This window comes from Bos indicus, chromosome 1 (assembly GCF_029378745.1).
Source record: "Bos indicus isolate NIAB-ARS_2022 breed Sahiwal x Tharparkar chromosome 1, NIAB-ARS_B.indTharparkar_mat_pri_1.0, whole genome shotgun sequence".
Lineage (NCBI taxonomy): Eukaryota > Metazoa > Chordata > Mammalia > Artiodactyla > Bovidae > Bos > Bos indicus.
Window position 1 is genome coordinate 140,832,924 of NC_091760.1, and position 26,894 is coordinate 140,859,817.

A 26,894-nucleotide genomic window follows, 5' to 3' on the forward strand; every position below is an offset into this window, starting at 1 on the left:
TTCTGAATTTGCAAGAGCATCATGTCCACCTGGAAAAGAGAGACCAAACTAAGGACCAGTCAGAAGGGAGGATGGAGTGTTAGAGGCATACCTGGAACTTTTCCAGACAAGGCTCACAAATACAAACAGGAAAACAGACATATTCAGAATTAAGACTTTCCTACAGATAACTTTTACAATGTGTTACTGTTGTTCAGTTGCTCAGTCAAGTCCGACATCTTGCAACCCCATGAAATGCAACACACCAGGTTTCCCCGTCCTTCACTATCTCCCAGAGTGTGCTCAAACTCATGTGCATTGAGTCGGTGATGCCATCCAACCATCTCATCTTCTGTTGCCCCCTTCTCCTACTACCCTCAATGTTTCCCAGTATCAGGGTCATTTACAACGTAGACAAGGATAAATGTCTTTACAGAGAAAGCAATAAACTATTCTGAGCTTTGAGCAGAAAACAGGAGTGGAATGGGGAATGCCTGGGGAATACGGCATTGCATTAGACTTAGAAATATGGGGAGTTTTAGACATTCAAGTATTTGAAAAGCATCTTCCATGTGGAGGGAGCAGCATGGCTTGCACTTTTAGGGAAGGAACTGCTTATAGTGGGAAGGAAGTTAGATTTCACAGGAAGTAGGTTTTTTTGAAGCAAAACGATGGGAAATGTGACCTTACAGGTTTTCTTGACAGGCTTTCCCCACTATCTTAATATATAAATATTATTCAGCAGAAACTGAGGAGCCACAAAAAGTGGTTTTGAACCTCCCATTGGAATAATTCTCACTAGCTGTCCAATGTTTCATTGTTTCATCAACAAGGCACTTCAGTCATAGAAATATAATTGTTCAGACATTATCCTCCATTTCTAGCAAAAATCAGCCTAAGCACATTCAAATGACATTTGCAGGACTCAGTCTGGACAGCTGATTCCAGGCAGTCTTTGGGATATTTGTTTCAAATGGACTCACTTGGGCTGGTATTGTGCTAAAGCTGTCTACATCCATGGTAACATTGAAGAGGTGGTTCCATAAACAGGCATAAGGCTAGAAAAAAGCCAGGATAAGAAAATGCCTTCCTTTTAAATGCCAGACTCATATTCAGTTTGTTCAGTTCATCAAATTTTTCTGTATACAAATATACATATTATCCGACTGGCAACTACGAGCCATATATTTTGACCAAAGTTCTACCACTCACTTCTGGTCCTGTGATCTTGAGTAAAATTAGTTTGATTTTGTTTCTGCATGAATAAAATTAAGGCTTTATAAATAGATTAGAGAGTGTACCCCTGAAATCACATCCCTTCTTCCTCTGTCTGCCTTCACCCTCCTTCTCATCATCTTCCTCACACTGGTCATTCCAGACCAGTTTAGAGATGAGATGTATTCATCATGTTATTGTTTAGTGCTTCAGTTGTGTCTGATTCTTTGTGACTGCATGGACTGTAGCCCACCAGACTTCTCTGTCCATGGGATTTCCCAGGCAGGAATACAGGAGTGGCTTGCCATTTCCTTCTCCAAGGGATATTCCCAACCCAAGGATAGAATGCCTTCTCCTGCATTGAAGGCAGGTTCTTTTACTACTGGGACTTCCCTGGTGGCTCAGCTTGGTAAAGAATCCACCTGCAATGTGGGAGACCTGGGTTCAATCCCTGGGTTGGCAAGATCCCCTGGAGAAGGGAAAGGCTACCCACTCCAGTATTCTGGCCTGGAGAAGTCCATGGACTGTGTAGTCCGTGAGATCACAAAGAGTCAGACATGACTGAGTGCCTTTCACTTCACTGTTTTTACCACGGACCCCTAGGGAAGCTATAGTCACCATAGTTGGACTAAATTGTCTCTAATATTGAGTCCAAGTCCAATTTTCAGATAATTACAGCTCTAGATTCAGCCCTGTAGAGAGGTGATAAAGCCCCATTTAGAAACCTAAAGCAGAATCTGGCAACTGGCCAAGGGCAACTCCTTTGATCTGATCACCATTGCCTGTGCTAACAGCACCGCCCTGCTTATCTCCCTCCATTGATTTGCAGACTGGCTGGCCATTCTGAATTCAACAGCTAGGTAATGTTATCTTGGAGCTGGATACTGTGGCCCCAGACTCTCGAGCTGTGTTCAGTTCAGTTCAGTTGCCCAGTCATGTCCGACTCTTTGCGACCCCATGAACCACAGCACTCCAGGCCTCCCTGTCCATCACCAACTCCCGAAGTTCACCCAAACCCATGTCCATTGAGTCGATGCCATACAACCATCTCATCCTCTGTCGGCCCCTTCTCCTCCTGCCCTCAATCTTCCCCAGCATCAGGGTCTTTTCTAGTGAGTCAGCTCTTCGCAGCAGGTGGCCAAAGTATTGGAGTTTCACTTCAACATCAGTCCTTTCAATGAACACTCAGGACTGATCTCCATTAGGATGGACTGGTTGGATCTCCTTGCAGTCCAAGGGACTCTCAAGAGTCTTCTCCAACACCACAGTTCAAAAGCATCAATTCTTCAGCAATCAGTTTTCTTTATAGTCCAATTCTCACAGTCATACATGACCACTGGAAAAACCATAGCCTTGACTAGACAGACCTTTGTTGACAAAGTAATGTCTCTGCTTTTCAATATGCTGTCTAGGTTGGTCATAACTTTCCTTCTAAGGAGTAACCTCCAGCATTTGAAGACTTGATTTCCTCATCTGTGAAATGGGGCTAAAATGGAGTGAGGATTCATGGGAGCTACAGAGAAGGCCAGGGGGTCACTTGTAACAGGAGCTCCACCATTGGCAGCTAGCATCACCACTGCCAGTTACCATCCAACTTACGTTTCACGTACAGGCGGCCTATCACCTTAGCAGTTCCATATCTGTTGGACACTTCACACACATAGCTGCCTGAGTCTGAGGGACGTGTGTTCTCAATAAGCAGCCCTGTCATGGTCTTCTGGAACCTTCCAGAAAGTTCCAGGGGCATGTTGTCCTTCAGCCAGCGGTAATCTGGCTCAGGGTGCCCAAGTGCTTTGCAAGGTAGCTCCACACGCTGCCCTGCCATGGCTTTGCGATGATCAAACCCATCCAGTATGGACGGGGCTGAGTTCGCTGGGTCTGCAGAAGGAAAGGAAAAAACTCTTAGATGCAGTGAAGGAGTTAATGTGTCATTCAGAATCATAGGACGTCATATATAATTCAAATTTTATGTATGATTTCAATTATTAATACACCTTTAAGATTCCTCTGTCCATGGAATTCTCCAGGCAATAATACTGGAGTGAACTGCCATTCCCTTCTCCCGGGGATATTTCGATCCAGGGATCAAACCCGGGTCTCTTGCATTGCAGGCAGCTTCTTTACCATCTGAGCCACCAGCCACCTGATGCAAAGAACTGACTCATTGGAAAAGACCCTGATGCTGGGAAAGATTGAAGGTGGTAGGAAAAGGGGATGACAGAGGATGAGATGGTTGGATGGCATCCCCTATGCGATGGTATGAGTTTGAGTAAACCCCGGGAGCTGGTGATGGACAGGGAAGCTTGGCATGCTGCAGTCCATGGGATTGCAAAGAGTCTGACACAACTGAGTGACTGAACTGAATTGAACCACCAGGGAAGCCCATATATGCACACACACAAACACACACACATAAACACACACACACACATATATGCATATATATGAACAGAAAGAAAGCCCTATTCATATACATTCCTGTCTCTCAAAATTTTCAAAAGGTTGAACCTGATACATCACCAAAGAAGATGTACAAATGATTGATAAGCACATGGAAAGATGTTCAGTATTGTTAGCCATGACAGTTGCTATTGTTTTTTAGTTTCTAAGTTGTATCTGATTCTTTTGGGATCTCATGGTTTGTATTCCACCAGTTTCCTCTGCTCTTGGGATTTCCCAGGCAAGAATACTAGAGTGGATTGCCATTTTCTTCTCCAAGGGTTCTTCTCCACCCAAGGATCAAACACGTGTCTCCTGCATTGGCACGTGGATTCTTTGCCACAGGGCCACCTGGAAAGCCCAGCCACTAGGGTAATGCAAATTAAAACCACAGTGAGATACTACTTCACACTTACTAGGATGTCTATAATAAAGACCCCCATAGCAGCAAGTGCTTGTGAGGATGTGGAAAAGAAAGTAGAACTTTCATGCATTGTTAACTTGAAAGTAAAATGGGGCAACCACTTTGGAAAACACATCAGCAGCTTTGTAAAATGTTAAACTTCAGTTCATCACAAGGCTCAAAAGCTCCATTGTAAGAATCCACCCTAGACCAAGGAAAACCCACGTTCATTCAAACACTTTTTCACAAATGTTCATAGCAGGATTATTCGTAAGAGCCAAAAAGTTGAAATAGTTCATACTAAACAATAGGATCATTGTTTAGTAGCTGGATAAGCGAAATGTGAACATACATACATATTAATCAGCAATACAAAAGATACATGTTACTATATGAATGGACATGTTACAATAGGGATGGGCCTCAAAAGATTAGGCTAAATGAAAGAAGCCAGATACAAAGCCACATATCACCGAATTTGATTTATACAAAACAAAGTGAAAACACAAATCTATAGAGATAGACAATAGATTAGTAGTTGCCTGCAGCTGGGATTGAATTTGACTGGAAATGGGCATCAGGAATTGATTTATCTATCTATCTAGGCCATTTTGTCTAAAGTTTCATTCAGTGAATGCTTCCTTATTGATTTTCTTTTTGTATGATCTGTTCATTGATGTAAATGGGACATTAAAATCTGCTTCTATAATTGTGTTGCTGTCAATATTTCCCATTACGTCTGCTAGTATTCTCTTTATTTAAGTATTTCTATGTTGGATGCATACAAATTACCACTGCTATATTTCCCTTTCAGATTGATCCCTTTATCATCATGTAATATTCTTTCCTGTATTTTAACAAAATACAAAAGTCTTTGTTTTAAAGTCTACATTTCTGATACAAGTATTGCTACACCAACCTTCTTTTTGTTTCCGTTTGACCAAATACCTGTTTCCATCCCCTAACTTTCAGTCTGTGTGTGTCTTTAGATTTGAAGCGAGTCTCTTGTTGGCAGCATATATGTGTTTTTTTTTTTTTTTTTTTAATCAAATCAGCCACAGTATACCTTTTGATTAGAGCATTAGTCCATTTACATTTAAAGTAATTATTGGCAGATATGTACTTACTGTTATTTTGTTCATTGTTTTCTTATTTTCATAGTTTTCTTTTTGCTTTTTCTGCTTTCTTCCCTTGTGATTTGATGACTATCTTTAGCATTATGTCTGGATTCATTTTTCTTTTCTCGTGTACCCAGTATAGATTTTTGGCTTGTATATAAATGTATTTTGGCTTGTATATAGATTTATATGGATATATATATGTGTGTATGTGTGTGTATATATATATATATATATATATACACACACACTTGATTATTTTAATTTGATGATCTCTTAAGTTTGAACACATTCTAAAAACTCCATTTTTTACTTGCCACCATTTTAGTATTTTGAGTTTATGTTTTACATCTTTCTGTTTTGTGTAGCCCTCAACTTATTGTGGATATAGATGATCTTTCTGCTTTTGTCTTTCAACCTTTTGCTAGCCTTACAATTTGCGCGTCAACTACCTTTACTATATGTTTACTTTACCAGTCATATTTTCTTTTTCTAAATTTCATATTTCTAGATGTGGTCTTTTCGGTGCTTAGAGAAGTCCCTTTCATAGTCTTTATAAGATAGGCTTGTGTGCTTAGTCGCTTAGTTGTGTCTGACTCTTTGCAACCCCATGGACTGTAGCCGTTCAGGTTCCTCTGTCTATGGGGATTCTACAGGCAAGAATAATGGAGTGGGTTGCCATTTTCTCCTCCAGGAGATCTTCACAACCCAGGTATTGAACTCAGATCTCCTTCACTGGAGGTGGATTCTCCACCATCTGAGCTACCAGGGAAGGTTTAGTGACAGTGAAATCTTTTAACTTTTGCTTATCTGTAAAACTCTTATCTCTCTTTTGTAGAATAATCTTATTTTGTTTATTTTTATTTCATCACTTTAAACATATTATGACACTGCTTTCTGGCCTGCAAAGTTTCTACCGAAAAGTCAATTGATAGTCTCATGGGAGTTCTTTTGTATTTAAGTAGTTCCTTTTTCCTTGCTGTGTTTAACATTCTCTCTATATCTTTAATTTTTTCCATTTTAATTATAATGTGTCTTGGTGTGAATCTCTTTGGTTCATCTTTGTGTGTGTGTGAGAGAGTGATCCTCTGCTTTGTGGACCTGAATACTTGTTTACATTCCCTGGTTAGGGAAGTGTTGAGCTATTATTTCTTCCAATAATTTTTCTGCCCCTTTCTCCCTCTCTTTTCCTTCTGAGACCCCTATAAGATAGTAAGTGTGATTATCCCCAGGTCTCTTAAACTGTCTTCATTTTAATTTTTTTTTTTTCTGTTTTCAGTTCCACATAAGAGTTTTCCACTACTCTGTCTTCCAGTTCACTGATCTGTTCCCCTGCTTAATCTAATCTACTGTTGATTCCTTCTAGTGTATTCTTCTGTTTAGTAATCATAGTCTTCAGCTCTGTTTGGTTCTTGTGTTTTCTAACTTGCTATTAGACTTCTCATCATGTTCATTCATTCTTCTCTCAAGTTCATTGAGCACCTTTGTGATCTTAACCTTGTATTTTTTTTTGTTAGGGAGATTATTATCTCCTTAGTTCTTCTTCTGGAATTTTATCTTGTTCTTTTATTTGCAAAATATTCCTCAGTTGCCTCATTTTGCTGAATTCTGTTTTTACATCTGTGTTATATATATATCACTTACATATCCCAATTTTGAGGAAGTGGCCTGATATTGGAAATGTGCTATGGGGCCCAGCAGCACACTGGTTCCCAGAGCCAAGTGCTCTAGGGGAGCCCCTTAAGTGGACCGCAGGGACCCTTCAGTTATGGTGGGGCTGACTACTGAGAGTGGCTGGTAGGCAGGGATGGACCCCGGCCTGGTTGGCTGGCAGGCCCTGCTTCATGTAGAGGCTGCTGCCCTACTAGTCGGGGGGCTGGTTTTCCATGCAATGGGCTGCTAGCCCTGGGGTGGTGTTGGTCCAGGGGTTGCTGTCAAATTGTCTAATAGGCAGGTAAACCACCAGCACTAATAAGCAAGAGGGAAGACTCCAAAATGGCACTTGCCAGCATAGTGTCCTCGTGATAGAATGAGCTCTCCAAAATTGCTTCCACCAATGTCTATGATTGGTGAAAAACCTGGCTTAAAACTCAACATTAAAAAAAAATAATCAAGATTATGGCATCCAGTCCCATCATTTTATGACAAATAGAAAGGGAAAATGTAAAAGTAGTGACAGATTTTATTTTGTTGGTCTCCAAAATTACTGTGGATAGTGTCTGCAGCCATGAAATTAAAAAGATGCTTGTTCCTTGGAAGGAAAGCTATGACAGACCTAGAAAGAGAATTAAAAAGCAGAGACATCACTTTGCCAACAAAGTCAGCCTAGTCAAAGCAATAGCTTTTCCAGTAGTCATGTATGGATGTGAGAGTTGGACCATAAGCAACTATGGTGCTTGAGAAGACTCTTTTGAGAGTTCCTTAGGCTGAAAGAAAATCAAACCAGTCAATCCTAAAGGAAATAAACCCTGAATATTTATGGAAGGACTGATGATGAATCTGAAGCTCCAATATTTTGGCTATCTGATGTGAAGAGCCAACTCATTGGAAAAGACCCTAATGATGGGAAAGGTTGAAGGCAAAAGGATAAAGGGGAAGCAGAGGATGAGATGGTTAGATAGCATCACTGATTCAATGGACATGAATTTGAGCAGACTCTGGAGATGGTAAAGGAGAGAGAAGCCTGGTGTGCTGCAGTCCATGGGGTTGTAAAATGTTGGACACAACTTAGCGACTAAAATGTTGTCTATATCCTGGGGCAGTCCCAGTTAGTTACTGCCTTTCCAGGAGGCTTTCCAAAATTAGCAAGTGGGTCTGACCCAGGCTACTTTCAAACGATTGCCTCTGCACTGGGTCTTGGAGCATGAGAGATTTTGCATGAGTCTTTAAGAGTGGAGTATCTATTTTATAACCCTCCAACTCTCCCATACATAAGCCCCACTGGCTTTCAAAGCCAGACATTCTGGAGCTTTCATCTTCCTGGTGGAGAACTCCAAGACTAAGAAGCTTGATGTTGGGCTCAGACCCTTTGCTCCTTGGGGAGAACTTCTGCAGTTTTGATTTTTCCATTTGAGGCTTGCCTCTCTGGGAGTTTGTCATGTCTCTGCACCTCCTACCCATCTTACTGTGGTTCTGTCTTTATATTTTTAATTGTGGAAAACTTTTCTGCATGTCTGCAAGTTATTATCATTGATATTTCCTCTATAAATAGTAGTATTTTTGGTGTGTCCATGCGAAGAATTAGCTTAGGATCTTCCTACTCCATTATCTTTGCCACACTCCCTTATTGGTGATCTTAATTGTTATTGTTCTTTTTTTGTTGTTGTTGTTATCGTTCTTGACTCTTTTAATTCAGAGCAGCCTCTCTTCTATGTCTTCTCATGTCTCTGGGTTATTGAAGAAACAGATAAGTTATTGCATAGGAAATCCCACACTTTGAATATCTTTCTTTATGCTGTCATTTAGCCTGTTCCTCTATTGCCATTTTTTCTTATGACTGGAATTTAGTTCTGATGGATTGGTTAGATCAAGCTCAACCTTTTGTCATTCCCTTTGCATCTATATAATGAGGCTATATGAGTTGCATGCAAAACTCAATAAGGCTAAAAATGATAAGCAAATTCAGATGATGTTTGTCTGAATTATTTTACTAAGGGTTGAAAATCACAATTTTAATATTTTCTTATCTTCACATTCAACAGATATGATTATTCTGTAAATAAGAACTTTTCTTCCTGAACTAGGGTTGTTTGGTTATCATAAAATATATAGTACTTATAGGAAATATAGGGAGAATTTTCATTGTTCTCTATAATGACTAGTTATCAAAGTCAAGAGTTGGTGCCTGCCCTAGTTACCACTAAGTAGACCAATAAGATTATTATTATTATTGCTTCTGTTATTATTTAATGTATATGGACATGTGTACATGTAAATATATATGCAAATAATTATATAATTGTACATGTACATTATGTAAGTATATATGTATGCACACATATACACACCTATGTATGCCTTAATATTAATACATATATATATTTATTTACATATAATTTTGGCAAGACCCTATTTATATTTCAGGCTCATCTTGCATGTTTCCTGTCCCAAACCAATAAGTGATCATTATTTCAAGGAACCGTGGTCCCTATTGTTATGGCATAATATTTAAAAGAGACTATTGTCTAGGCGGTAGAGTTGCTAGTTGCTATTGGTTGCCCATTGCTTCTGGACCTTTTCAATGGAAACACCTTCTCTCTCTCCATTTAGTTTTTCACTCTGGCTCAGTTTGATTCCTAAATCCAGCAGTTTCCCTCAGGGTGAATCTCTCTTCTTCTGAAAGTAGTATTTGCTGAAAACTTCTGAGATACACAAGGCGTTAGACCACCAGTTAACTATGTGATGTCACAGCCTTTTATACTCATCTTCAGCTCAGAGCTTGCACAGGGCTATCCAAGTGTTGTGAATATCCTCAAACACATTTTCCCAGGTTCCCATCAAGAAATAGTCCTCCTCTGCTTTTTGGAGATGAGCATATGCTGACAAAGTTTCCTATGGTCAACACTATGGTGTTTCCAGTAGTCATGTACAGATGTGAGAATTGGGTCATAAAGAAGGCCAAGTGGTGAAGAATTGACGCTTTTGAATTGTAGTACTGGAGAAGACTCTTGACAGCCCCTTGAACAGCAAGGGGATCAAACCAGTCAATCCTAAAGGAAATCAACCTTGAATATTCATTGGAAGAAATCATGTTGAAGCTGAAGCTCCAATACCTTGTCCACTTGATGTGAAGAACCAGCTCACTGGGAAAGACCCTGATGTTGGGAAAGACTGAGGGCAAGAGGAGAAGGGGGCAACAGAGGATGAGATGGTTGGATGGCATCACCGACACAATGGACAAAAGTTTGAGCACACTCTGGGAGATAGTAAAGGACAGGGAAGACCAGCATGCTGCAGTCTATGGGGTTGCAAAGAATCTGACATGACTTAGCAACAGAACAAAAACAATTTGTTGACTATTTTGCATTTCTGTGACTATATAGTAATCTCAATAGGCCTTCCCCCTTCACCATCCATTGCTTCTCTTACACTGCTGCTTCTCTTACATTGGACCTGCTGTTGCCAGTAGTTTATCTACAGCCCCACATGTTTAAGAGTTTCTGAGGATCCCTGTCACCTACTTTTGTTGAAAATGACATCCACATTCTATTTCTTTTGTTATCCTATTGAGCCTGTTTCCACTCCAGGAAGAATTTGGAATCATTAAAAACCTTATTACTAGCATAACCCCACTAGCAAACCCCATGTATACATTTATTAACAATTTAGATCTAATTTAAAATTAAATAATTTTCTGTTATCCTTCAAAGCTTAAACTCTAGATAATCTGCACTCAGTGTCTACATTCCCAAGTTCTAGCATCAACTGTTTCCTCCCTCAACTACTTTACTGAAATTTCTCTGACCAAAACGTCACAAGCTACATGCCATAAGCAGTAGACTCTCTTAAGAGCCTTTTGAGTCTGTGTGACTCTGCTGACTTCTCCCTTCTTACAACTACCACCTTTAACTCCAAATGTTCAGTCTTATCCCGTCTCTTCTTTTCTGCTGGTGTTCAAGTGTATGATGCTCCTTTACTAGTCTCTCCTCTGATGCTTCTTACTGATGTGCACAAATGCTCATGAGGCAATCTCACGACTCTCGTCGCGTCGCTTCTGTGGTGACCCAATCAATGCTCATGAGTCCTGCTGCTTATTTTTGAAACATTCTTTAAAAAATAATAATTAAGCTTGTGATTAAAAAAAGCAAATTTGCCTTTTCAACTCTGAGAAATCAGTACTTCATGATCTAGAGATAAACAAGGCTATTTTTTCTGTTTTCTCACCTTTTTTTTTTAAGGTTTTACTTTTTTTTCCAGGTTTCACTTCAGAGAAAAATGGCCTCCTGAGATTATCATCACTTGATTCACATTATCTCAATGGAGAAATACATATCTGCTTCTTTTTGCTAAGCTCAGTTTCATCTTATACCCAGATCCATGCCACCATTCCTCCGAGACTGTTTCCTTTCTTACTTCAGTATTGTCGTGAAAAAGTTCCTCCTCAATCATAAAAGACCTTTCCTAGGATATTCTGAACAAATATACCATTGTGCTCTTATTAAAAGCACTGTGAAAGTGAAAGTCGCTCAGTCATGTCTGACGCTTTGTGACCCCATGGACTACACAGTCCATGGAATTTTCCAGGGCAGAATACTGGAATGGATAGCCTTTCCCTTCTCCAGGGAATCTTCCCAACCCAGGGATAAAACCCAGGACTCCCACATTGCAGGCTGACTGTTTACCAGCTGAGCCACAGGGAAGCCCAAGAATACAGGAGTGGGTGGCCTATCCCTTCTCCAAGGGATCTTCCCAACCCGGGAATTGAATGGAGGTCTCTGGCATTGCAGGCAGATTCTTTACCAACTGAGCTATCAGGAAAGCCTATTATTAAAAACACCATGGAACACGTAATAGAGGCTACTCATTTTATAATTTATCTTCTCAACATTTTAATTTTAATTTTTTTTAATTTTTGAAGTTTTATTTTTCAATAATACAAGTCTGGTTGGTTGGAGGATAGGGCTTCTGAAGCAGAGGGAAACTTTGAGGGCTGGCTGGTCTTCTTATCAAAGACCCTGCTTATTTCACACCAGAAGGTGATCTTTCACTTTCCTGCTCTGTTATGTTCTCTGACGTGTATAATGTGCATGCCCTATCCAGGAGGTTTTGGATAGCTGTCAAGAGCTAGGTTTAAAACAACAAGCAAATATGTTAGGATATTTTTGCAAGAATTTCTAGCACATATTTTTAGGTTTATTTTCTGGGCATTTTATTTATTTATTTATTTTTAAAACAAATTCCAACTCTTTATTTTGACTGGGTAACTTACAAAGCCCCTCCACCTCCACAATTTTAAGATGTTTTAAGGGCCATAGAGCTGGGTTCTCACTTTTCTTTTTTTTAAATTTAAATTTATTTATTTTAACTGGAGGCTAATTACTTCACAATATTGTATTGGTTCTGCCACAGATCAACATGAATCCACCACGGGCGTACAAACAAGCGTATTTTTTTTTTTTTTTACTGTGCTGATTATTCTTGCCCTAAACAGAGGCAACAAGTCATAACTAATAACACAAGAGATAAAGTAACAACTGATATGAAAAAGAACAGGTAAAGATAAACTATTTCAAGTTCAGAGGGGAAAAATATCAATTAGTTATGACTTATGTTTTTCCTAAACCTTAAAAGACAGGTGAGCATTGGCTATTTTAAGGATGTAAATGGGAAAGAGGAATTCAGATAAAGCATTATCAAGGGCAATATGTGGGTGTTAGGTGACATTGTTCTAATTACTCCAGCACTTGAAAACTTGTTATTATGTCTCCCACACAAAACATCATGGCAAATAAAATTACTAATCACTGCATGGATCAATTTTTTTTTTCTAATTTTATTTTATTTTTAAACTTTACATAATTGTATTAGTTTTGCCAAATATCAGAATGAATCCACCACAGGTATACATGTGTTCCCCATCCTGAACCCTCCTCCCTCCTCCCTCTCCATACCATCCCTCTGGGTCGTCCCAGTGCACTAGCCCCAAGCATCCAGTATCGTGCATCGAACCTGGACTGGCAACTCGTTTCAAACATGATATTTTACATGTTTCAATGCCATTCTCCCAAATCTTCCCACCCTCTCCCTCTCCCACAGAGTCCATAAGACTGTTCTATACATCAGTGTCTCTTTTGCTGTCTCGTACACTGGGTTATTGTTACCATCTTTCTAAATTCCATATATATGCATTAGTATACTGTATTTATGTTTTTCCTTCTGGCTTACTTCACTCTGTATAATAGGCTCCAGTTTCATCCACCTCATTAGAACTGATTCAAATGTATTCTTTTTAATGGCTGAGTAATACTCCATTGTGTAAAACCACTATGAGGTACCATTTCACACCAGTCAGAATGGCTGCAATCCAAAAGTCTACAAATAATAAATGCTGGAGAGGGTGTGGAGAAAAGGGAACCCTCTTACACTGTTGGTGGGAATGCAAACTAGTACAGCCACTATGGAGAACAGTGTGGAGATTCCTTAAAAAACTGGAAATAGAACTGCCTTATGATCCAGCAATCCCATTGCTGGGCATACACACTGAGGAAACCAGAAGGGAAAGAGACACGTGTACCCCAATGTTCATCGCAGCACTGTTTATAATAGCCAGGACATGGAAGCAACCTAGATGTCCATCAGCAGATGAATGGATAAGAAAGCTGTGGTACATATACACATGGATCAATTTTATATTCTAAAACTATAAGACCAAAAGTCATATATTTTACATTTGATTTCTAATACTGAGATGGTAATTTCATACTTCTAAACTTCTGCACGGAGCACTAATGCTATCCTGTGTAAACGTATTGCTGATTTGTTTGACTGATGGATCAACAGCAAGCCAACTGTAAAGATTCTGCAAAAGGTCGATATCTTCTCAAAGTATAACTCCCATTAAAAGAGGCACAAAACTGATATATTTATGAAAGTGGAATAAACTGTTTTTGGGTTTCCTTCACTTGAGAATAATCCTGGAAGGCCATGCCTATTTCTTTAACTTCATTTTTTTTTTCATACCCATGATTTTGTTTTATTTTGACCAATTGGTTAAATATATATATATATATATATATATGTAGAAAGTTCTTAGTCATTAAATTGAGTCCTTATTTGCAAATCAATATACATTTCAAAATCTCATTATTATTATACTCACTAATAATGATTATTATCATTATACTCACTTTATAATGTATATGCTATATTTAAAAATGTGTAAGATAGTCTTAAAAAAGGAGCTGTATTAAACCAATGGGCATAGAATATTACATTTTTAAATTTTTTATTGGAGGATAACTGATTTACATTTTTGTGTTGGCTTCCACCATACAACACCATGAATTTTCCATAAGTATACATATGTTCCCTCCCTCTTGAGTCTCCCCCCATCCCCCACCAAACCCACCCTTCTAAGTCAATGTGGATAATTTCTCCACTACTGCTAGATGGGGAATAAGAGGTGTGTTCCAAGGACCACGTCCTGCTCCCTTAGAGCTCTGCAGAGTAGAAAGCACTGAGGTGCTAATTGGTATCACCAGTCATAACATACAGTAGTGAGAGGAGGCATTGTCAACAAAGTACCAATAATATAGGGTCAAAGAAATTTGGAATTTTACAATAGGTGAAATATCCATATTTGCATTGTACTGTATCGGGAAAAGTTTTTTCTTTCTTTCTTTTTTTTTTATTTAAAAAACCCTCAAGTTGCTAGAATATTTTGGGACAGAAATACGGACTTCATTTTACTTGTAAGTTCCATGATTTTACTGGAGTCATCCCAGAGCACTAACAAAAGAAAACGGAAACAGAAATCTCAGTGCCGATGAGTTTTTACCTGATACGAAAAGTCTAGCGCTGTTACTTTGCCTGGTCTCCCCGGTGTATCTGTGCCGCGTGACACAGCGGTAGTTATACAATCCATCTTCATTTTGTACATCTTTAATATACAAGGCGCCCGTGGATGTGATGAGAAATCTAGATCCTAAAATAGAAGAAAATGATTACCCCATTAAAACAGAACAGAACAGAAGCAACCCAGTCATACAAAGGCACTGAACAGATTTTCTTCACCTGAAGGAAACTCATATGAAGGCAAATAATAGATGTGTGTGTGTGTTTGCGTTTGTGTGTGTGTTACTTTAAGGCTTCAAGCTACATTAATACTTTATTCTAAATTAGGGGATTTTAGTGAGTATACTACAAAATAAATACATACTTGCAAAGCTGAGTCTCATTAATTAATTTTTTAGGTCATGTATTTATTTAGGAGCAAGAGAGTTGGCATATAATTGGTATGTTGCTAATTTAGCAGATTTTCTTTGACCATCACTTTTCTCTCAGAATATGACAAATTAAAGGAGTATTAATTTTCTTTTATAAATTTCTATATCATGTAAGTATTTCAAATGTTTCAATAAATACATAAACATGTTAGACTAAAGAATAATGATATATTCCACAACCTTCCCAGGAAAGACTAATTTCCTCAATGATAACCAACACTTACATCTATATTCTAGGATAAAGATCAATTCTTCCTATATTCAGTGCTTTAGAGAGCTTCTATTTTCTGATTACTACTGAAATTATCGATGATAGCATTTTCACCTCAGGAAGAAAAAAGTGATACCCACCTCTTTCTCCTGCATATCAACACTGGATACAATGTGCTCTCCGTGACCTGTGGGTTTTGCCTCTATAACTCAGTTTGAACAGAAATGGCCAGCATTAAGAGACCAAGCATCATTGTTGCTTGAAGGAGAATAAAGAAGAGTCTTTCCTTCAAAACTATCTAAAGATATTTAATATCTTTAACTAATTAATATCCAATTAATGTTAAAATATCTAAAGATATGTAAATACCTAAAGATAAGTTTTCACTGTTCAGTGATAATTTTTGTGATACACCAAATAAAAGCAAAGGAGTACATTCCTAGGTGAGCGCCAGCACTTACATGGTGGGAGACTCAACTCCTTGTGTTCCACTGTTAGCCTTTCCTATGGAAAATTTCTACATCTGATGCAATTCTACTTGAAAGGTAATGTCATTTTGCTTCTTTGGGAAAAGACCAAAATGACAAAAATTCACATTCTTTTCAACTGTTTGTTTTCCTTAGTTTCATTTGAAACTGCCTTTGGTTTATATTAATCAGAATTTGCCAGAAGTTCTGACTTCATTAATTGTAGGTCTCAAATATTTAAAGCTGTGAACACAATTCTCACAGCCATCGCATGGTTACTTCTTATAAGAAGTATAAATTATTCATAGATCAACTGTCAGATAGAGTAAAAACAGCTTATTGCTTCTTATGCAATATGAAAGCAATTCAATGGACATGAATTTAAAAAATCATAAAACAAACACTGATCCAGCATAAGCTTTCCAGAAGAACACCAATTAACTACTAAAGGATAAAATACCTTTAAGTGATAAATTTATTTTTTTAACAAATATATTAGTTACTTATTTTAAAATATGCTATAAATATGCTAAACATTAGAATAGCTGAAAAAGGGAATTATGTATATTCTAGCTACTTTTGCTTTATCCTCCCCCTGAAAACAGCCAGTAAAATTACCACTTGTCATCTGTCATCACATGCCAAACAGGTCTTACCAGTATATATTGTGTATAATTGAAACATTTTTTCCTGTCAATATATTTTGCATACTTACATAATGCTTTAATAACCAGTTACTTTAAAGTACAGAAAGACAGAAACAAGGAACAAAAAGCTACTATATTAACTCCTGTCACCACTCGAAGACGGCGTCTTTGCACTAGAATTGACAGGCCATCATCAGTGGTGACAATGTAAGGGGAGCCTCTTGTGCACGGCTCCTCCGAGTGTCAGGAGATGCTCAGGGTTGCAGAAGCAGCAGCCTGCGCTCATTACTCCGCTGATTCCTAAGAGGGCTCTACTCTCCAGGTACATTTAATTTAATCACTCACTTTGCTCCTGGAATAGCTGACTCCTTTTTATCCACTTAGCATGCTAAATAAACTCTCTAAAGACATGGTGTTTCAGAGAATTGAGAACCTTGTTGGTGTGAAACATTTTCTGAGATATTCACAGGGAAGGAAGAAGGAGTTGGCTGAATTCCCATGCTAATTTGAACCATCTCTGTCGAACCCATTATTTCTCACTGAACCCCATCACCAAACTGATCAATATTTTAAAACCTAAAATAAAAATGAAGAATAGAAGAATCTGATTAGGAGAGGACCACAAAGACCCAGAGTCCTGGGGTTCAGCCTAAACTCCCAAGATACAGGGAACTCTTAGGACAATGAGGCATAGCTATGTCACTAGGACACCAGGTGTCTTGGTTTCATGGTAACAGGGAATCTTCTCAACCACCCCCTTGCTTTTCAATGCACCCTGCTTTCTGCCTTACATCAGCAAAGGATTTTGTATCATATGGAATAAATGGATTTGTTCACAGCCTTAAATGAGATGGAAGAATGTGGTTCTGTTAAGATAGGCAAATATTAAAACAAAATATTAATAGCAATAAACTACACACACAGTCTCTCTCTCTCTCTCTCTCTCTCTCACACACACACACACACACGCACCCCTTTACTACTCAGAACTGTCTGGTAACATACAACTGTGCAAAGCCAAATTTTTGTAGGTAATTTTATTTTCCTTGGAAAATTATTAGCACTTTACATATAAACACTGCTAAAATATAGTCCACATTTTGTTTGTCATGTTAAACATACTGCAAAGCAGTCAACTGAACAATCGTGAATGATTTTTGGATTTAGGGTCATGAATGCAGTTGTAGATTATTGAGCCACACTGCTCAGTTATTAAAGGGATATATCAGAAGCTATCTTGGCTTCTCAACATGCCCTGAATGGCCCAGGAGTTCAAGTCCCCAGTTCTGTCTTTAATAGTTCATCTGTTCTCTCTGAGTTTCCCAGGTAGCACTGGTGGTGAAGAATCCACCTCCAAGGCAGGAGATGTAAAGGAGATGAGATCAATCCCTGGATCAGGAAGATGCCCTGGAGAAGGGCACAACAAGACACTCCATTATTCTTGCCTGGAGAATACCTTGGACAGAGGAGCCTGGTGGGCTAAGGTCCATAGGATCACAAAGAGCTGGACAAGACTGAAGTAACTTAGCACGCACGAACACACACGGTTCCCTCCTTTACCACTAGGCTCTGAGCTGTCACCTCTCTCTGCTGACAGAATCGCTGTGGATACTCTTAGGATGTGTGTGCTGAGAGGGAGAAACCAGACATACCAAAGCTCTTAGAACTTTGCATAAACCCAGAAGAAATGGGTTTCAATTGAGTGCTGGCACAGGTCTCCAGTGTTTATTGGCATGAGCTGGTGCGTTAATGCCAGTGAAGAAAACCTACAGCTTAGTACCAGCCTTGCTACGCTCAGCACAGGGGCTAGTGGACTAGTTCTATCCAGAAATGTAAAACTGAGGTGGGAGGTAGGTGAGGAGCCCCAGGATAAAGTGATAGGAGATTCATTTCCTGTGGACTGAAACCCCAGAATAAGAACAGCAGCACAATTAGGAGAGGCAGCTGGGCCCTGCCCAGACCACTTATTTCTCAAAGTCAGGAGACCTCCCTGACTATATGAGTGCAGAAAGGCTTCTGGGGGTCAAAGGGGAACGGTGCTAAGTGATGCTAACTACCCATAAGCCTCTTCAATCCCTCTTGGCTGAGAGATGCGTATGTACTCATGGGAGGGCTCCGAGATGCACCAAATATGGACTGTGAACCAGGCAAACCAAAATGACTGATCAGAGGAAACCTGGAAGAAATGCCTCATACTGCCACGAGGGTATGACTCAGTGACTCTTTCTGGGTCAGCCCATCTGTCTATCCACATATACTGTACTCTTTTTCCTCCTAATAAATACTTTACTTGTTTCACTACTTTCCATCTTTGTGGGAATACTTCTTCTGCAAAGCCAAAGGGTGAGGGCCTGGTCACTGACCACTGGTCCAGTGGCTAGGATTGGTGATCTCGTCGCCAGGACCTGAACTCAATCTCTCTGGTGGGGAAACTGAAGCCCCACTCCCAGCTGCTGCAGGCTGAGGCCACCCAAGATCAAAACTACCAAAGAAAATGGGGCAGTGGCATGATTGGGAATGCCGTAGGAATTCTCAGGGTAGCAGTCCTACAGCCCCACCCTCCCGTCATGGTGCTGAGTGGTGAACTCACAGCAGATGGCACATTCTGAGGCTCAGCACCATGCCTTTGGGTTTCTGGCAGCATCAGAGGCAGAGAAACAGCAACAGGTCTAGGAATCCAGTTTGCCGAACTGTGAGTTGCAGCTAGCCGGCAAGCATGTCGTCCTGAAGGGAGCAAGTGGGAGCTGATTCTATGGTGGGCCATGTGTTCTGGGTGAGTAGAAACCAGAGCTGAGACGTGCATCCATTCCCCGGGACAGCACTGTCCAGGTTCTGAGAACACAGAAAGGAGTGCGACACAGCCTCCGCCTTCAGGGAGCTTACAGTCTAAACAGATCTGAGTCTCAGGGGCAGAGTCATGGCATTTGATGCGATAACAGGATTGGAGGGAAGGGACCGGATTATAATCATCATCTCATTGGGATGGAAGAAACTATCAGTTACCAAGGGAGGAAAATCAGTATGTATAACCAAATTGAATACACAAGGATAAATTCAAGTCTGGTGATAAATGCTGGTTTTCCTTCTTGGGGAACTTAGACACAAATAATTAACTGCATATGTTCTGCTGCTGCTGCTGCTGCTGCTGCTAAGTCACTTCAGTTGTGTCCGACTCTGTGCAACCCCATAGACGGAAGCCCAACAGGCCCTGCCATCCCTGGGATTCTCTAGGCAAGAACACTGGAGTGGGTTGCCATTTCCTCCTCCAATGCATGAAAGTGAAAAGTGAAAGTGAAGTCACTCAGTTGTGTCCGACTCTTAGCGACCCCATGGACTGCAGCCTACCAAGCTCCTCCATCCATGGGATTTTCCAGGCAAGAGTACTGGAGTGGCATGTTCTAGTACCCTTTATTAAGGACTTCCCTGGTGACTCAGGCGGTAAAGAATCTACCTGCAATACGGGAGACCCAGATTCGATCTCTGGGTCAGGAAGATCCCATGGAGAAGGGAATGGCAACCCATTCCAGTATTCTTGCCTGGACAATCCCATGGACAGAGAAGTCTGGCGGGCTACAGTCCATGGGGTCACAAAGAGTTGGACGTAACTGAATGACTAACACACATACACCCTTTATTATTGCTTGCTCAATCTACTCAGCTAGTTTTTTTTTCCTGTTGTTATAAAGTTAAACGGTCTTTCCCTGGTACCAAGAGTAACAAGTTCAAACACCTGGAGAGATTCCTCATTGTGGAGGAAAAAAAATTCTGAGTCTGGGAATCCAGTGGATCTGAATTCTAAATCTGTCAATATCACTTTGTGTGACCTTTCATAATACAGCCTACTTTTTAAGCTTTGGATAGTTCACCTATGAAACAGATGGTGAATCACTCTTTGTTCTACTGCTGAAGATGAGGTTAACACATAGATTTCACCCAAAGATAGCCATGCACTAAAATGATAGCTACAGAAGAGACAGCGGGAAGGACCAAGAGTAGCACTGACAGTGTTAGTTGCTCAGTTGTGTCCAGCTCTTTGCGACCGCATGGACTGTAGCCCACCAGGCTCCTCTGTCCATGCGATTCTCCAGGCAAGAATACTGGAGCGGGTAGCCAATCCCTTTTCCAGAGGATCTTCCCGACCCAGGGATTGAACTGGGGTCTCCTGCATTGGCAAGTTACCATCTGAGCCACCAGGGAAGCCCATATATATGCTACCATGTGTGAAATAGACAGCTAGTGGGAAGAAGCTGTATACCACAGGGAGCTCAGCTCAGTGCCCTGTGATGACCTAAAGGGGTAGGATGGGGTGGGAAGGGAGGCTTAAGAGAGAGGGGATATATATATCCAACTGAGATACTGGAGAGGGGCTATATAAGAGTTGACTCATTGGAAAAGACTCCAATGCTGGGAGGGATTGGGGGCAGGAGGAGAAGGGGACGACAGAAGATGAGATGGCTGGATGGCATCACCGACTCGATGGACGTGAATTTGAGGGAACTCCGGGAGCTGGTGATGGACAGGGAGGCCTGGCGTGCTGTGATTCATGGGGTCGGAAAGAGTCGGACACGACTGAGTGACTGAACTGAACTGAACTGATAGATACACACAACACACATACACAATTAAGGCTGATTCGTGTTGTTATATAGCAGAAAGCAGCCCTCCATTGTGAAGCAATTATCCTCCAATTAAAAAAATTTTAAAGGTGGTCACTATAAAAGTAGATGTCATGTGTTTTACTCAGCTGATCTTCCAGGAGAGGCCAGTCATCAGGTGTACCCAGTGCTGCCCAAGGCCATCAGGCCTGCCTAAAGCAACAGTGAAGAAAGAGTCCATATCCACGTACACAGGAGGGCTCACTCCTGACTCTTCATGGATGTACTTATTTATGTGAGGGATCCTCACGTGTTAGAAAAAACACACAAGTGAAAATGACCACGGTGCATCTGACATCAGAATACTGCTATTTGGAGCTGGGTCACCAGAGACAAAATGTTTCCCAACACGATGTGAGCCAGCGTCACACAGCAGAGCACTAACAGGGGTAGAAAGATATAAACAAGACCCAGAAAGGGCCTTTACATGCCTGAAGGAGGAAGGGGCTCTTGGGGGAAGAGGCTGTGAGGACACTGTCTTCAGAAGTCCTTTCTTCAGTAGAAAGGATTAGAGAGAAACCAGAGAGAGAGAGAGAGTAGACAGATGCGGACACCCCTGGTGGTCCAGTGGTTAAGACTCCACATTATCACTGCATGGGGGCGGCGGGGGGTGTTCTATCCTTGGTCGGGTATCTGAGATCCCACGTGCTGTGCAGCACAACCAAAACAAAAATGAAAAAGGTCAGAACTTGCTGGGAGCCGGCATATTGCATATTGAGTGCATATTGCATATTGCATACTGAGTGCAGCACTTTCCACAGCATCATCTTTCAGGATCTGGAATAGCTCAACTGGAATTCTATCACTGCCGGGAGCCAGCGTGAGGAGCTCCACCCATGACAAAGGTCATGAGGAAGGAGGCTCGGCATACGCAAAGGCGGGATCGAGCCTCAGGAGTCCCCCTGGAAATTCTCAAGCATTTCCCCCCAAAACCAGAGTCTGCCTACTTTCTGCTCTCACCTACACCTCTGACTTTACGGGGGGCTGTCCCCCACTACCTCTCTGAAAAAAGAGTTAGCTTACAGCTCCAGTTAATAATTCCTGGGTGTGACAGTGTTTCAACCTACAAACTCCTTTGGAAATCCTCTAGCCTGCCTGAATAGGTTTTTCCGGCCACATGTGATTGCTCAGAGCCTCCCAACTGTGAGAGGCATGAGATGTTCTAAACTGTCTAAATATAGATTCCTTTGAGCAGTTAAAAGATTGATTAGAAATTGTATTGGTGAAGGGTTTTTCACTTGTTGGGCCAATGTTTGCTGCTAAGTCTCCATATCCCTTACCTGCTGTGTCTGGCAGTGTATTGATTAATATAATTGGTGTAAATAGTAGCTTTAATGTTTGTAACCTGGGACCCTTGAGTTAATTCTTTTTCTTGTTATAGCTCACCACACCTTTGCTCTGTAGGAATGCAACTTTATCTAATGCTTTTGGAGGGTGGCTCCTGACCAATCACCTTTAGAGAAAAATAAGTTTTCTGAAGAAAGGGTCTTAAAATGTTAACAGGCCTCCGGGCCAGAAGATGATGCAAATCACCTAAACTTTTGCATATGATAAGTTTGCAGGAAGAAAGCCTGGCTTGCTGCATGACTCTACCCCTTCCCCCATTATCCTCTATGCATAATTTAAGGTATAAAAACTACTTTGGAAAATAAAGTGCAGGCCTTGTTCACCGAAACTTGGTCTCCCCATGTCATTTTTTCTCTCACCTTCTGGCTGAATTATTCAGCCTCTTTTCTTCACTGAATTTTTCTACTGAGCTATCCTTATTCTATTACTCTTTATATCCTTAATTAACATTAATTAAGCAGTTGTTTCCTGATCCTCGCCGACGCCGTCCCCGCTTCGAATTCCCTGGATCCACCAGGGCTGGACCCCGGCAAGAACTTATTGCCCATTGTAGAAGAGTTCTCATATCAGTACACTAAGTGACGAAAAGATGGCAAAAAAAATACAGATCCAGAGTAGATGGAAACTCAGAGACCTGCTCTAATATCATGGTGATGTCATTTGAATAATAATATCTGCTGTCATGTTTGCTCCTTGGAAGGAAAGTTATGACAAACCGAGACAGCATATTAAAAGGCAGAGACATCATTTTATGGACAAAGGTCCATATAGTCAAAGCTATGGTTGTTCCAATAGTCATGTACAGATGTGAGAGTCAGACCATAAAGAAGGCTGAGCACCAAAGAATTGATGTTTTCAAACTGTGGTGCTGCAGAAGACTCTTGAAAGTCCCTTGGACAGCAAGAAGATCAAACCAGTCAATCCTACAGGAAATCAACCCTGAATATTCATTGGAAGGACTGATGCTGAAGCTGAAGCTCCAATACTTTGGCCACCTGATGTGAAGAGCCAACTCATTGGAAAAGACCCTGATGCTGGGAAAGACTGAGGGCAGGAAAAAGAAAGGGGTGACAGAGGATGAGATGGTTAGATGGCATCACAGACTTAAATGACATGAATTTGAGTGAACTCTGAGAAATAGTGGACAGAGGAGCTTGCTGTGCTTCAGTCGATGGGGTTGCAAGGAGTCAGATACAACCTAGCAACTAAACAAAACAATAACAATTCCCTAGCATGTTTGCCAGTATCCGAACATAAGAGACATATTCTGAAGTTGTCCAAATTAATCATTCTTCACACTGCATATATCTTCCACCAGAATTTCCTTCTGTTCCTTGTTTTAAACTATATTCTGAATCATCCACTTGCCTCTCCGGGCACCACCAGTTCGAAAGATCCCAGCCTTCTAATGCTCTGTCTCCACTCCTGCTGCAATCAGCACATTTGCCATCAGACCGTTCTGTGTCCTGATGTGGGCCCACTAGACCCAGTTATTCATGGCTACACAAGGGTTTAGGTTTGGCCATGTTATTCATACACACACTCTCTCTCTCTTGTGCTCTGCCCTGAAATGTTCTTCTTCTAACCACTCCACCTCAAGGTCCCTGAGCCCAGAGCTCCATTTGCCTGGTTCCTTCCCATCAGTCTGGCCTCAATTCCCAAAGTAACTTTGCAGCAATGTCATCCCAGGTGAACCACATCCATGATCCATGGTCACTCATGCTCCGAGCACTTGACCGTATTATATCTACATGAAGTCATCTTGAATGTGTTTGAGATTGCTTCAACATTTCCCTAACTAGAACAGCAGGAACTTGAATTGTTTTCATCAACTTTTCATCTCCATAACACAGAGCAGTCCTTTGCTGTGCTACCTGAAAATATTTGTTCATGAGATGAATGGATGAAACCCATCCATCATGCTGCTCCTGCTGCTGCTGCTAAGTCGCTTCAGTCATGTCCAACTCTGTGCGACACCATAGACGGCAGCCCATCAGGCTCCCCCATCCCTGGGATTCTCCAGGCAAGAACACTGGAGTGGGTTGCCAGTTCCTTCTCCAATGCATGAAAGTAAAAAGTGAAAGTGAAGTCGCTCAGTCGTGTCCGACTCTTAGCGACCCCATGGACTGCAGCCCACCAGGCTCCTCCGTCCATGCGATTTTCCAGGCAAGAGTATTGGAGTGGGGTGCCATTGCCTTCTCCACATCCACCATGAGTTGTATACAAAACATCTCTTCTTAAGTCTGGGTAAAAAGAAAGAAAGCTAAAATTCTTCTCTTTAGCTTTCAACAAGAAACTTCCTTATGTATAATACATAAAAGAGTATTTTCCCCTCTAGGAATGACCATAATGTATTCTTACATGAAAATGAGCATATTTTAAGATTTTGATGTTAATTATTCCTTTATAACATTCTCTGGCTTTTTCCCATACAGTCAGACTGTTAGATCTTCAATAGAGACAATATTATTTTCAGGAAGATTTTAAAAGTATGTTTGATTTTTCACTTAGTTGGAAATATATCTTCAGGGTTTTTTTTTTTTTTTTTTTTTTTTTTTGCTATTGCAATCTCAACTGAGTTAATAGTAATTAAAAGAACAGATGGTTTTTCTAATAAGATGCCAACTGGTTGCACAACACAATGAAACTTTTATCAGCTGTGACTGTCACCTCCAATTGACATCCATGCTGTGTAATGAAACGGAGCTTTCTCCTAAACAGTTTTTATAACAGTTTCTGAAAAATGAAAGGAACACAAGATTAAAATCCAAGTTCTAAGAATATATAGTGATAGAAATGAGATGAGCTTCTGAGTGAATATCTTCTATTTCTTTATTTTGGAAGATAAATTAGCATTAACTGAAACAGAAGTTGGGCTTTCCAAGTGGCCCTAGTGGTAAAGGACCTGTCTGCCAATGCAGGAGACAAAAGAGATGTGGGCTCGATACCTGGGTCAGGAAAACCCCCTGGAGGAGGGCATGATGACCCACTACAGTATTCTTGCCTGGAGCGCAATTGAGTGGCCTGAAAAAAATTATGGTTTAACAAAATTATGTTAAAAGCTTCACAAATGAGAGAGAAGCTTCACCAGTGGCTCAGACAGTAAAGATTTTGCCTGCAATGTGGGAGACGTGGGTTTGATCCCTGGGTTGGAAAGATCTCCTAGAGGAGGGCATGGCAACCCACTCCAGTATTCTTGCCTGGAGAATTACATGGACAGAGGGGCCCGGTAGGCTACAGTCCATAGGGTGGCAAAGAGTTGGGCGTGACTGAGCTACTAACACACACAACAGAGAAAGTAGTTGCCCTTTATGAGAAGGTATCCAAGTAGTTGTTTTGGCGTTCCTTCCAAAATTCATGGTGGCGGTTTGGTTGCTAGGTCTTGTCCAACTCTTGAGATGCCATGGACTGTAGCCCACCAGGCTCCTCTGTCCATGGGATTTCCCAGGCAAGGAGAGTGGAGTAGGTTGCCATTTCTTTCTCCAGGTGATCTTCCTGACCCAGGGATTGAACCTGGGTCTTCTTCACTGCAGGCAGACTGTTTACCAACTGAGCCACCAGGATAGCCCCAAGGCCAAAATTCATGAGTTAAGTCGTAACCCCAGGATCTCAGAAGGTGACCTTATTTGGAAACTGGATCACTGCAGATGTCACTAGTTAAGATGGGGTCATCCTGCAGCAGGGTGGGCTCTAACAGTGGAATGAAGTGAAGGTGAAGGTGTTACTTCCTCACTGTGTCCAACTCTTAGTAACTTCAAGGACTGTAGCCTGCAATGCTTCTCTGTCCATTGAATTCTCCAGGCAAGAATACTGAAGTGGGTTGCCATTCCCTTCTCCAGGGGATCTTCCCAACCCAGGGATTGAACCCTAGTCTCCTGCATTGCAGGCAGATTCTTTATTACCTGACCCACCAGGGAAGCTCTCAACCCAGTGGAATGGTTGTCTTTATAAACAGGAGAAATGTGGCTGCAGACATGGCTGATTACGAGTCCTAATTCTAATCAGAGCCTCTAGGTCCTCTTAGCTCAGTGAGCCACCGAGGCTCAAACATCATACGTTTTGACTCATTTACTTCATACAAAGACCACATAGTGCAGGGTCTCTTATTATTCCCATGTTTACAGATGAAGACAGTGAGGACCAAGCGGAGGTGACTGCTTGTATTCACAGCATTAGAAGCATCACCCCAGCCAGCATGATACCCTGGTGATGGGGATGGCAACTCACACCCTCCAACCACGCTCCCTACTCTGGAGCATGAGCAGGAAGGCCTGGGCCAAGCATGGGGACAGCTGTGGGAGGAAATGAGTGAGACACAGAGAAATACATGCAAACTAAAGGATCCACAGAACTTGGAGGGAGAGGAGCACGCCAAGCACTGGATCTAAGGGTCCGATGGAAGTGTGGTAGCAGTGACGGAGCAGAGAAGTTCGGGAGGGTTTCATTTCTTCAGGGAAGACAGGAGTTCA

General features: G+C 41.1%; 1 protein-coding gene across 1 annotated transcript in view; it reads right to left on the reverse strand.

Annotated features, from left to right (window-relative positions):
- DSCAM (DS cell adhesion molecule) overlaps positions 1–26,894 on the reverse strand; it is an 857,668-nt gene that overhangs the window by 319,343 nt on the left and 511,431 nt on the right. The window contains exons 4-5 of the mRNA XM_070795162.1: positions 14,651–14,797; positions 2,794–3,072 (exon numbers count right to left, since the gene is read on the reverse strand). Of these exons, the coding sequence (XP_070651263.1) occupies positions 2,794–3,072; positions 14,651–14,797 (426 nt within the window). The remainder of the gene's footprint in view (positions 1–2,793; positions 3,073–14,650; positions 14,798–26,894) is intronic.